Genomic DNA, 12505 nt, shown 5'->3' with positions numbered 1-12505 from the left:
TAATAGAAGTAAAAAAATTCTGAAAAAATTTGTTTGAGTGGACAGATGTTTTATAGTCCTGACAAAGAATACCAGATCTTACAAGATAACCTGGACATTTTCTAACAATGTGTTTGGTATAGCCTTGAATGAAAAAGTGAGTTTCATGCATAAAAAAATTCCTCTTAAATTTTTGTTTGTTCTTCATTGCAGTGATTAGCAACTTTTGTTTTTGTTTTATTAGTTATCTTTTTGTACTTTTAACTTCAATAAGCCCATGATTCACTCCTGAAGAGTCAACAATAAACTGCGTAACTGCCAGATCTATCTGAAGACCATGGCTTGTTTTCTAGAGATGAATTAGGGTATTATGCAGAGATAACACATCATTTCTTGAGGGTGCTTTTATTCCTGTTTTCAACCAAAAATTTTTGCTTCTCATTTCAGTGCAAATGATTCTTCATCATTGTGAACTTGAATGATCCTTGAAATGCTTGACTTTCTCACACTGAAAGTGATTAAGATATCTCGAATAGTCATTGAAGTATGCTGCTTGTAGCCTAAACTTTTGTTCCTTTCCTTGAAGTAATATCCATTCTTTAAAAACCACAAAATTAGAAAGAGCAAAAGACAGTGATGAAACATGTAGAGCATGAAATCTACTATTCAGAAGAGAACTAACAAAAGGTATAAAAATCACCTCGGTCCATTTCCATTTGGTCAAGATTGTGTGTTCTAAATCAGTTTAAGATCAATAGAGATACACAGGCATAACCATTGCTGTCACAAAATGAAACCTTATCAGAAGTATTTCTTGACCCAAGTAATTTACCTACCAGTAATAGATCCAAGAGAACATTATATAAAGCAATATAAATTTTGTTTAAAGAATGACTTGTATATGTCCACTTCCAGAGAAAGAACTGATAAATAGAAATAATCAAGACATAGTCTTGTATCTATAGATATCGTTTTTTTAAATCCTTATCTTCCATTTTAGGATTAATACTGTATAGTGGTTCCAAAGTAGAAGGGTGGTAAGTGCTAAGAAATTGTGGTTGTGACTTACCCAGGTTTACACCACTAGGAAGTATCTGAGACCAAGTTTCTATATATGTCTTTTTGTCAAATGATGCCTTTACTAATAGGGGGAAGGAGGGAGTTAACTAGATATTTAATGTAACAGATATATTAATTTTTTAAAGAAAAACATATTAAAATGTGGAAAAGGATTGGTCTAATGAGGGAACTTTATAAAACAGCAACAACAACTAGAAGGATAAAATGAAGCATAGAGTTTTGTTCACTGATGAAAAACTTCCCTTCGTGAGCTTTTTAGGCTATTGCCACCAAACTATTTAATCCTGTTGTGTTTTAACAAGTGTGGGAATAAGTTATGATGCCACCTCTTGAGCTTATGAGTTCAATGATGTTACCCCTGTCTGCTTAGTTTCCTCACTGTAACATAGGGAAAATAATAGCACTTATTCCTCAGGGCTATTGTGAGAATAAAATGTAACATTATTCATTAAGTGTTTTATAAACTTGAAAGTGTCATATAAATGCTATTTTTAATTCTTATTATTAGAAAGCTAAATCAAAATGATGATTTCTCATCCTTGTATTTTGGGCATACCTTTATTTATTATTTGAGATCTTTTGCAGCATTAGCAATATATTTACAAGAAGTAAATTTTATGTTCATTATAAATAAAATGATGGTTACTTTTGCTAACATTAGGCAGAGTTGAAAATTTTGGGTGAAAGAGGGATTAATATGGTAATCAATTTGGTGGCCCTGCTGGTCATGATATGTATTAACAACATAGTATCTTGAATGTAGGAGTTACTTAATAAATGAATAAATGGAATTGGACATGAAGCTGCTAAGCCTTAACCTATCCTCTCCATCCCATAAACTAACATCTCCTTTTTATGTTACTTTACTGCCTTGGGGATCCCCAAAATGATTCCTCAATACCCAGGACTAGAAACTGCAGACTGTACTCCATGCTCCTAGAATTTTGACTTCCTCTTTCAGCATAGTAATTTGCAATATCTAGAGGTCTGTGAAGTCTAGAAGATCCCTTGTCAGGGATGCTAGAGTTTGAGATCCTGCTCATTTGAGGGTTGGAAGAGTTGACCTCTGAGGTCCTCTCCAATTTCTGAAGTCCTTTAATTCCATAATAAAGAAGGGCTAACGTCACTCTTATTCATTAGCCAATGATACTATCCATCTTAAAAATGTATCCTCCACTCAATCCTTCAGGTTATATAAAACATTCATTTTCTTCATGCAATAATTTGAAATTTGAGATGATGGATAGAGAATTTGCTTAGAGTGAAAAAAAGCTCGTGATTCATTTTGTAAAGAGCTCATCATTACCTGGATGAGGTAATATATCACTGCCGTATTGTCTTTCCTTGGTCTATTACTCCACCTTGAGTTTAACTTATCCTTTTAAATATTGCTCTCTCCATGGTAGTTAAATTGGCAACTAATTAAGTCTTCAGAGCTAAATATAAATAGTAAGTAGTACTAAAAAAGTTTCAAATCCTCATTCCTCCTCCCCTCTCTCACTCCTCCCTTTTCTGCCTTTGTAGTTTTATAGTACATTTGATGTCATAGGAGATAAAAGGGATTTGGAGAGCTTTTGGTTTCCCGCTTATTCTGTGTCCAAGGTATTTTATGAGAGGCAGATGAAGAGTTAACTCTAGGAGGGTTTCTTGAATTCTGGCTAATACCAGTCTTGAAGACCATCCTTGATAAAGAGAGATTGGCCACCAGTCCAGATGTTTAATTTCTCTCAATAATCATATAAGATGCCTTATTCAAGGAGGGGAAGTTGGTGACTATTAAAAGCACAAATGTCTTTCCTTAAGATTAAAGTTTTAAAAGGGGTAAATGCTTGTGCCAGCTGCCACTATGATTCCCTTTTTTTTTACCTGGCCTATGACAGTTTGACTAAATCTTTGCCAAATCTGCCAAATGGTACACTTTACTGTTTGATTACCACCAACTTCTTTCACAGTGAAAAAGAGATTAATCCATTCTCACACTTTTCAGGACAAAATGGGGCCAACTTGCTTATCCTACCACAGCTTCCAGTCTGATCCTTAAAGATCTTTTTCTGTTGCCCAGGAGTAGTGTAGGACAGGACTCAATCAACCAACAAGCATTTATTAGGAGCAACAAGATGAATAGGGTAAAAGGCTTGGAGATGAGAAATCCTAGGTTTAAAATCTGGCCACAGGCACTTCCTAATTGTTTGTCTCTGGGCAAACCTAATTGCCTAGCCCATAACATTTTTCTGCCCTAGATCTGATACTCAATATTGATTCTAAGACAGAAGTAAGGAATTTTTTTTTAAAGAAAGCATTTATTATGTGCCTCCTATTTGTCAGGCACTATAATAAGCAATGGGCATATAAAAACCAAATTGAAAAAGTTCCTGCCCTCAAGGAGCTTACATTCAATCAGGCAATAAGAAATGACGTGCATCTGAGTCCAAATCCAAAATCCTACCCACTATGCCACATTGTCTTAATCACGTGCTTTTTCTGTAATCCAGTTGTTTTTAAAAGTTAAACATTAGGGTTCTCCCCCAAAGTTCTACTCTGATAACTCATCAACTCATTGAAGCTTAGATATGAGAGTTTTCAAAGGTTTTACTAGCTGAATTCAAGCTCTGGCAGGTCCAGGAAAGCTAAAAGTGTGGGCTTAATGCCCTACTCTTTCTGTCTTGCAAAATGCAATCTAATTAAGTACAGAAAGATGTGTCACCAGGAAGTTGGCTTCCAGTACTCTGAAGAAGAAAAAACAATAACAAAAAACCTAATGAAGACCCTCTACTACAGCAGAAGATATTGCCATCTGCATCTGGAGAAGGAGTGTCCATGCTGATAAAATCACAGATTTTTTTGGAGTGTTGAGCTAAGTACATGAAGATGATAGATCTGGAATTACAAAGTAAAACCAGATTGACCTGTAGAAAGCTAGGGGCTATACCCAGATTACCCCCCCACCCAATTCAGACTCTATGAAATCCCTGCTACCTAATTTCATCTCTGCATCCAACACCTCCCCCAGAAACACATCATGGCTAAAAATAACAGTATATAACTCAAATCACTGTATCTTAGAGTCTGTGTTTGTGTGCGTGTGTATGAGTTTTGTTTTCCCCTCAAGCACGTACTGTACATCAGAAAATGTGAGCACATTTCAAACTGCATTCAGCATTCATTCGACAAATATTTATAGAGTGAATAATAAGAACAAATTTAAAGGAAGAAAAAAAAATAGTTCACAGCCTCTACTTCCAAACTCCCATAGCTCTCACCAGCTTTTGCTAGGTAGAAAGAATGGAGATTCTCCCCTTTAGTCCTGAAAGCTTTCTCTTCCCCAGGACAGAAGACAGTGACTCCTGCCTTAGTCCTCAGCACAGTGAGAGGGCAGCAGGGCTGAACTTTAGCTGTGTGACTTTGGCCTGGCTGATCACAGCCCTCAGAAGTTAGGAGCTGGAAACTCACAGGGAGGAAGTATGTATAAACATGGAGGGGAGAGAAAGATGGTACAGAGCCAGCAGGCAGGAAGGCAGAGCCCTGGGAAAGGGCCCGGGAACCAGAGATGTGTTACTTTTATCAGGTGTAGAGCTGGCAAAAACAGTTTGTTCACCGGGAAAGGCCCTGTGTCCATACCAGCAATTCCCCAGTCCCCCTTTCCCTCCTGTCCTGAAGGTGGGGGTTACTGATTAGATGAACAAACACTTCATAATAATGTGCTAGTGAACACAGTGTTCATGGTTTATGCCATTGTAAAGGTTTTACGGGGTGCTGGAAAGAGGAATGTTTCCAGGAAGTTAAAAGATGGAGCTTCAAAACCCGCCCCCACCCCCACCCCACCCCCCGGGCCTGGATAGAACTCCCAATTCTTCATGCTTAGATGACTACCAGGTTTTATTTAGTAAATCTCGAAGTGATTTAATTTACATATTCAGGGACTATATTTGCTTATTGGCTTCCAGAAGCCCTAATTTCCAATGAATCAGAAGTCACTTCCTGTACCCTACTGTGGTCATACTCAGAATGACAGGAGTTTTGAGATTGAAGGTACTGTGGGGCTGGCAGATCCTAATACAAAGTCATATAGATGCTTGCATTTTCAGCTACAAGGGAAGCTGCCAAGGGGAGGAGTTACCATATGGCACTATTTCCCTTGGAGAATTTATGGTTGGATACCAGGGAGTACAGATGCTGCAGGTTTGGTGGAGCTGGAGATGGTGATACTTGGGTTCATTAACTGGATATGTTGGAGAATGATGTGAGGAGATCTCTTGGTAAGAATTCATATTCTTGTGGGGAAGATTAGAAAGTATAGAAAACAATTATTTAGTCTTTAGCCTCCTTCTGGGGAGACTGTGAGGAAGAATGAAAAGTGGGATAGGAGTCGGGGGGTATTTCATAGGTATTTATGCTGGTTCAAGTTCATGACTTGGTGGCTTTATAGTAGCCCCCTATACTGAGGAAGCAGATGACTATAATGTTGGGAAACCAGATCTTGTCCATCACTACTATCTAAATCCAAAGAATTATAGAATGTCAGCCATGGAAGGAACTTCAGAGACCACCTAATCCATTGTATTAATTTTACAAAAAAGGGAAACAGATTCAGAGATGCGAATCAATTTGTCCAAGACCACAGTGCTAGCAAGTAGAACATCCAGCACTTAAAATCAGGTCTATTTAATCCTTAGTCTTTCCACTAACATCAAATTATGCCAGCTAAGCCCATTTCCCATCTCTTATCCAGTAAATAGTATTCAGGGTCATTGGGAAATGTAACAAGTTTATCTTTCTTATTCTGTTTCCATTTTTGGAACTGTCCATCCTTAAAACATTGGTTGATCAGAACCTCCCACATTGAAAGAGGAAAATTCCAAGTGCATTTGCATAAAAAAATCCTTCCTACCCTACCTTCAATTCCTCCTTCACAAATGCTTGTTAATTGAATGAATGAGTGACTTGAGAACTTGATAAGCAATTTTTGTACATTGCTTTTATTGCTTCCCTGAAAGTTGCTACTTTGTGATTTCTCAATTGTCTCTTCCTTAGTTCCCCAACAATGACCTTTATTATCAATAATAATGATGCAAGAAGAGGGAGGGAGATGCACAAAACCAAAGAAAAGGGGAGAGGGAACCCAGAATGCTTTGTCAGGATCCTAATTGTCTGAAGCCACAGGTTAGAGAACTTGAAGAAAGGCAGAGAAGAGGGTCATGTTCCCATCCCCCAAATGTCAAGCCTGGTAGGTTCTTAGTCCTCCCTCTCACAGCCACAGCAGCTATCTGGGAAAAAGGGGAGATGAGGGGGAATTTTTCTAATTGGATTAGGCATGGTTCCTAAAGCCTTCTCTCCTTACTCTTAAGTTTTCTTGTTTCAGCTATTTTGATGGAAGCTGACCTTCAGCTGACCTTGAAGTGCCATCTTAAGCCCTGGTATTAAATTAGCTCCTTTTTAGCCACCACTTCATTCCTCTATCTTCAGCTATTTCAAATAGGGGCCCTTTACAGCATGGGCTAGGTATGTACCCCCAGTGTAATGGCAAGCCCCAATCACTTCTCAATCCCTGCCTCGTTCCATGCTGGGCAGCCACAGAGCTCTCAAGTATCTGAGTGTTAATCCATTGTTGCTTTTCCTCATTTTATTGGCTATTTGTGGCCCCCCTAGTAAGACTGTCATGTGTACTAAATCATTTGGAGATGGTACTCCAAAGCAGGGCTTTTTTTTCCCCCGTTTTCTTTGGGTGAGGAGAGGGTTGGTGATCCTTGTATCAAATGCCAGGATTAGAATAGTAACTTGTCAGCCATCAGAAAATAAAACCAATTCCATTTGGAATTCTTTTCCAACTTTTTTTAGCACATTTACCTTGCATCTTTTTTGAGTGACCTAAATAATAATGGCTGCCTTTAGTAAATAAATTATAAAATCAGCATTACCTCAAGATGCAGGTTCAGCTTCCTTGAAGTTTTCCATTTCCTTGTCCATCTTGGGTGGTATCCTACCAAGCATGCATTTTTAGGAGTTGGAGAGAGAAAGGTCTTTGGGACAAGTAAATTATATTGTTTTCAACCCAATAAAACACATGCCTTTTTATATTCCCTCCTGGCTTAGATGACAGTAAAAGCAATAATAGTAATAGAAATGTCTATAGCACATTAGGGTTTATAAACTTTCTTTATATACATCATCTCATTTTAGATTAAGTTGGAATAATGGGAAGAGTATAAACTATAATCAGAGAAGCTAGGGTCAACTTCCATGTGTGATACTTACTATGAGGTCTTGGGCAAGTCACTTAACCTTCTTGGGTAAGTTAGTTATCCACCTTGAAGCTCTGTTTCTACAATTTTTAAATGAGGAGGTTAGTAGATGATACCTGAGGTCTCTTCCAGTTACAAAACTATGATCCTAGGAATCAATCAACAAGCATTTTTTTTTGAGTGCCTACAATGTGTCAAGCACTATTCTAGCCCTGGTACTAAAAAGACCAAAATGAAATAGTTCCTGCCCTTAGGAACTTGCATTATAGTGGGGATAGGAAAGAGGATAATACATACATATATAATGAAACAATGAACATCAAGAAGGTAGTTCGTTCTTTTTTATTATTTTCCTCTATTCCCCTTTCCATCTTTCCTACTTTATTTTCATTTCAGGGTCAGGTATAGCTATAGCTAAAGGAGTTGCACAGGTAGGAAAAGAAGAATTATGAGGCTTTTTGGATGCATCTTGGGTATAGAGAAAATAAGGTTCCAATAAGCTTCTTTACCTACGGGCATCTAGGGGGCACAGTGCCAGGCCTGAAGTCAGTAAGATTCATCTTCGCAAGTTCAAACCCTTTTAGCACCACAGTTTAAGATGGTATTTCAAGGTTAGCTGAAGGTCAGCTTCCATCAAAACAGGCAAAACAAAACATTTACTAGCTGTGGGACCCTGGCCAAATCACTTAACCCTGTTCACTTTAGTTTTCTTGTCTGTAAAATGAGCTGGAAAAGGAACCAGTCCAATACCTTTGCCAAGAAAACACCAAATGAGGTCACCAAATAGTTAGACATGACTGACATGACAAATTACTGAACAACAAGAAGAAGCTCCTTCAGGGCAGGGAGAGTTTTCATCTTTGTCTTTGTGTCCCTGGTGCCTACCCCAATGCTTTGTACATAGCAGGCACTTAATAAACGTTTGTTGAATGAATGGAAAGAGAAAATCATTCTCATTATCATGAAAACTGTCTGCACATATTATGTACATAAATGCTACATCATGCAAATTAGACACATCCTTTGGGACAAAATAATGGTAGCTCCCATTACTAAAGTACTTTAAGGTTTGGTAGGTACTTTTCTTACAACCACCTCCGAGGTAAATAGAACAAATATTGGGCCAGCTAGGTTGAACAGTGAATAGAGCACCAGGCCTGGAGTTGGGATGGTGGGGGGGTTGGGGGTGGGGCGGTCCCAGATTCAAATCTGATCTCAGACACTTCTAGCTAAGTGATCATGGGCAACTCACTTAATCCCTATTTGCCTGGGCCTTACTGCATTTCCACCTTGCAAGCAGTACTGGATTCTAAGACAGACAGAGTATAAAAAACAGAAACAAAACCAGTATCCCTATTTTCAGATGAGGATATTTCTATGCAATTGGGGGTGAAGAGAGTTGCTCAAGACACCCCCTGACAATTCTGAGAATGGCTTTTTGTGCTGGGATTGGGTTATGAGAAAGGCAAAGAGATAGAAAAGCAGAGACACAGGAGACAGAACCAGAGATTAGAGACAGACAGACAGAGAGAGGGCAACCTGTTTTAGAAACTGAATTACCTCTCACAAATTCTAAAAAGCTGTTTTTCTCTTGCAGACTGTATTACTTCCCAGAGCAGCTCAACATTTATCATTTAGAACTACATAACCTAGCCCAGATCTCTGTAAACAGGAAAGCTTTGCAGCTCGTCATGTTCCCCCACAGGTTTCCTGGGGCTAAGAAGTGAAAACTGACTGATCCCAAATGTCCCAGTGAAATCCTTTTAAAGTGTGTATTCTGGAAGAAAAGGGCAGTGGGAGTGGGGTCAATAGGAAAGAGGAGGCTGGGGGAAAATTCTTAGGAAAGAGATTTTCATTTTCTTTGTCAGGTGCTTTTCATCTTTGAAACAGGGCATGCAATTTGGGAGTGGGGGAAATTTTGTCGCACCTGGAGAACAGATTCCCCTCTCTGGACTCTGTCTTTTCGGTCTTTAAATGTGTTTTATTTTCTTCTAATTTGCACGTGTCTGCTGACGTTCCTGGAACTGACTCTTGATTGACCCATTCTGTGCTGAAAACTCTGTAGTGGATGACTGAGGTTTTGTCTTTGTTAGCAGCTGGTGTTGGACTGGGGAAGTGCAACCTTCTCTAGCCCTTCCATGGCTGGCTTCTTAACATTTTTGTTTTATCTATCTGATATAGTGCAAAAAGTATAGAATGCCAGATGTGGAGTCAGAAAGACTTGAGTTCAAATCTATCCTCTCATGCTTACTAGCTGTGTGACCCTAGGGAAATCACTTAAACTCTCAGCCTCAGTTTCTTCATCAGTAAGATGAAAGTAGTAATAGCATGCACTTTTCAAGTTTATTGTAAGGATCAAATGAAATACTATAATGTGCTTTGCAAACTTTAAAGTACTATATGAATGCTTTCTATTATTATTATTATTTTTAAGTATATTTTTCTTCTATATAATATTATAATTTTATGTTCAAAGTAGCATGATGTAGTAAATAAAAGCAATGGTTTTGGAGTCAGGAAAGACTTGAGTTTTAAATTCCACTTTTAACACTTACAAGCATTTGATTTATGGAATAAAAATGCCTTGAGCTGTTTTATGTTGCTATTGTGGTGGTGGAGGTTGTTGTTGTTGCTGTTGGGTGGGGTGAAGTAATGGCGAACCTTTTAGAGACCAAGTGCCCAAACTGCAACTCTTACAACCGCATGTGAGATGACCACCTTACCCCAGACAGGGAAGGGAGGAAGCGTTCCCATTCGGTTACTGGGCAAAGGAGTGGGTCATATGAGAAATGTCCTCAGTTGCATGTGGAGAGGGGGCAGGGAGCAGTCCCCTCTGGCATACATGCCATAGGTTCACCAACATGGGTCTAGTGGATAGAAAGCTGGTTTCAGAGATGAGAAAACCAAATTCAAGTCCTACTTGTGAAAGACTGGCTCTGTAACTATGGACAAGTCACTTAACTGCTTCATAATTTTAGTCAACTTTCTAATACAGTTAAATAGTAGGTGTCAGTTTGCATTGGTAAGAGTTCCCTATGCCAATGAAATAACAAATCCAACTGTTTTTTAATTCCTAGTAGCAAACATAGTGACTTACATGTATTAGTTGTGCAAATGTCTGACTCTAACTGAAATTATCCTTCTCTGAGCCTCAGTTTCCTTTTATATAAAGTGAAACCATTAATCAAAACAAACTTTATTAAGCATGGTGACTTTTGTCAGTCATTGAGGGAGGGAAATGAAGATGTCATACCTGTATCATCTTCCACACAAGGTTGTTATGAGGGTTAAATATAAAAACCAAAATGCTAAACAAATGTCAGCTATTATAATAATTAATTTTAGAGAAAGCATTGCCTGAAAAGTCAGAGAGTTTCATATAACCATACATAAGCTCCTTGAGAGCAAGGACTTTTAATTTTGTTTTTATATCTCAAGTACTTGATATACTTGGCACACAGTAGGTGCTTAATAGATATATGACAACTGATTAATTGATATAAGGTAACCTAATAATATTTCACCTTTATTGATGAAAAGCCAAAGCCTAAAGAGAGTATGCCAGTTACCCAAAATCACATGTGAGTACACAAGTAACAAAATTAGAACTTGAACTTGGTACATTCTCTCACTAAGTGAACTCTTTCTTCTACCATGTCCTGCCTTTTTATAGTACTGATAAGGTGAGTTAATACTCATTTTTTTTTTGTTATTCAGCCATTTTTCAACCAAGACCAACTCTTCATGACCACATTTGGAGTTTTCTTGGCAAAGATACTGGAGTAGTTTGCCCTTTCCTTCTTCAGCTCATTTTATAGATGAGGCAAACAGAGTAAAGTGATTTGCCTAAGGCTCTGCAACTAGTTAAGTGTCTGAGACAAGATTTGAACTTAGGAAGATTAATCTTCCTGACTCCAGATCCGGCACTCTACATACAATGCTGCCTAGCTGCCTTGATATTCAATTGATATACTTATAAATACACAGAAAAGAAACATGTCTAGAACATGAACAGAGTATCATGCTGAAGAGAAAACCATTCATTCTGGTTCATTCTAGGTTTGAGTTAGAATATATACTTACTTTTGGCGTAATCAGGTAAGGCTTTCTAGGGGAAGCTACCTTTGAAGAGTGCAAGTCATTCATTTAATTAGACCCATCATGTGGAAATAGGACACAGAGAAAAACTGGCCTGCCCCAGGAATGTATATGAATGAGAGAATCCACATCTTCTGTTCTAAGTTTATTCTATTCCTATTGAGGACTTTGATCTGATAAATCTCATCTTCCTCCAATAACTATTAAAATCAGTTCCCAACAACCCAATTGTTCTCACAATAAAGAATTGATTTAAACCCAGGATTCTTATGTTTTGTTTTGTTTTTTGTAACAAGGTACCATTAGCTGTCTGAAGAAGTCTATGGACTCTTTCTCAGAGTAATTTTGCAATGCATAAAATAAAACACATAGAATTACAAAGGAAGCTAATTCTATTGAGATAGAATGATCAAATTTTAAAAATATATGTTCCTAGTTAAGAACCCTTACTTTAGAGGGGGAAAGTTGAGAGGTTCTCTGGCCCTAGATTCTTCTTGCATCTGAGCCCTTCAGATCTCTGGAGTGATTTACAGGTCATTTAACCCATCTTCTTAGTAAAAAGGGATAGTAATATGTGCTACCAGATCCCTTTGGTAAGATATCTTAGACTCGCTGAATGAAAAGCTCTATAAAAAGATTGTGCAGCCCTAAGAATAGCAGATGGGATCGTGGTAGCTATTTTGGAGAACGGATGGCTTTGTGCCTCTGAAGCCGCTCTTGATCTCCATTGATGTTTGCCATTCTTGCCCTGCCATTACCTTTCAGGCTTCCTATTCTGAGTACTATTCTTGGGCTATGGGCTTGAGAGATCGGAGCCCTCAGGACTGGAATGCTTTGCTTGAGAGGAATGTAGACTGTCTGGCATGGTGGAGGTTAAATAAAGTTTGCCTTGGCAACTCCTCTCTGCTATTGGACAGGTGACAAGTCACTAGGGTACAAGGCTGATGGCATCAACTACCAAAGGGTATGGTCCCATAAGTCACCACCCATGAGGCTCTTCTAGCCTTACACAAATATACACTCTCCCCCTTTCGTAGGCATGGTAGGAGGAGCAGACTGCCTCTCCTGTGATCTATACCTGAGCCAGGTTTTTCCTCAGTTTAGACTGG

General features: G+C 38.4%; 1 protein-coding gene across 3 annotated transcripts in view; it reads left to right on the top strand.

Annotated features, from left to right (window-relative positions):
• SNX19 (sorting nexin 19) overlaps positions 1 to 12505 on the top strand; it is a 115998-nt gene that overhangs the window by 40646 nt on the left and 62847 nt on the right. The window contains exon 9 of one of the 3 annotated variants that reach the window (XM_056794644.1): positions 11016 to 11658. The exons of the other annotated variants lie outside the window; for them this stretch is intronic. Coding sequence (XP_056650622.1) covers positions 11016 to 11046 — 31 coding nt within the window. The 3' untranslated portion in view covers positions 11047 to 11658. Of the gene's footprint in view, positions 1 to 11015; positions 11659 to 12505 lie in introns of those variants that run through there. 3 annotated transcript variants of the gene reach the window in all.

This window comes from Monodelphis domestica, chromosome 4, assembly GCF_027887165.1.
Source record: "Monodelphis domestica isolate mMonDom1 chromosome 4, mMonDom1.pri, whole genome shotgun sequence".
Lineage (NCBI taxonomy): Eukaryota > Metazoa > Chordata > Mammalia > Didelphimorphia > Didelphidae > Monodelphis > Monodelphis domestica.
Note: the sequence above shows the minus strand (reverse complement) of the source record. Positions and strands in the feature narration are given on the sequence as shown.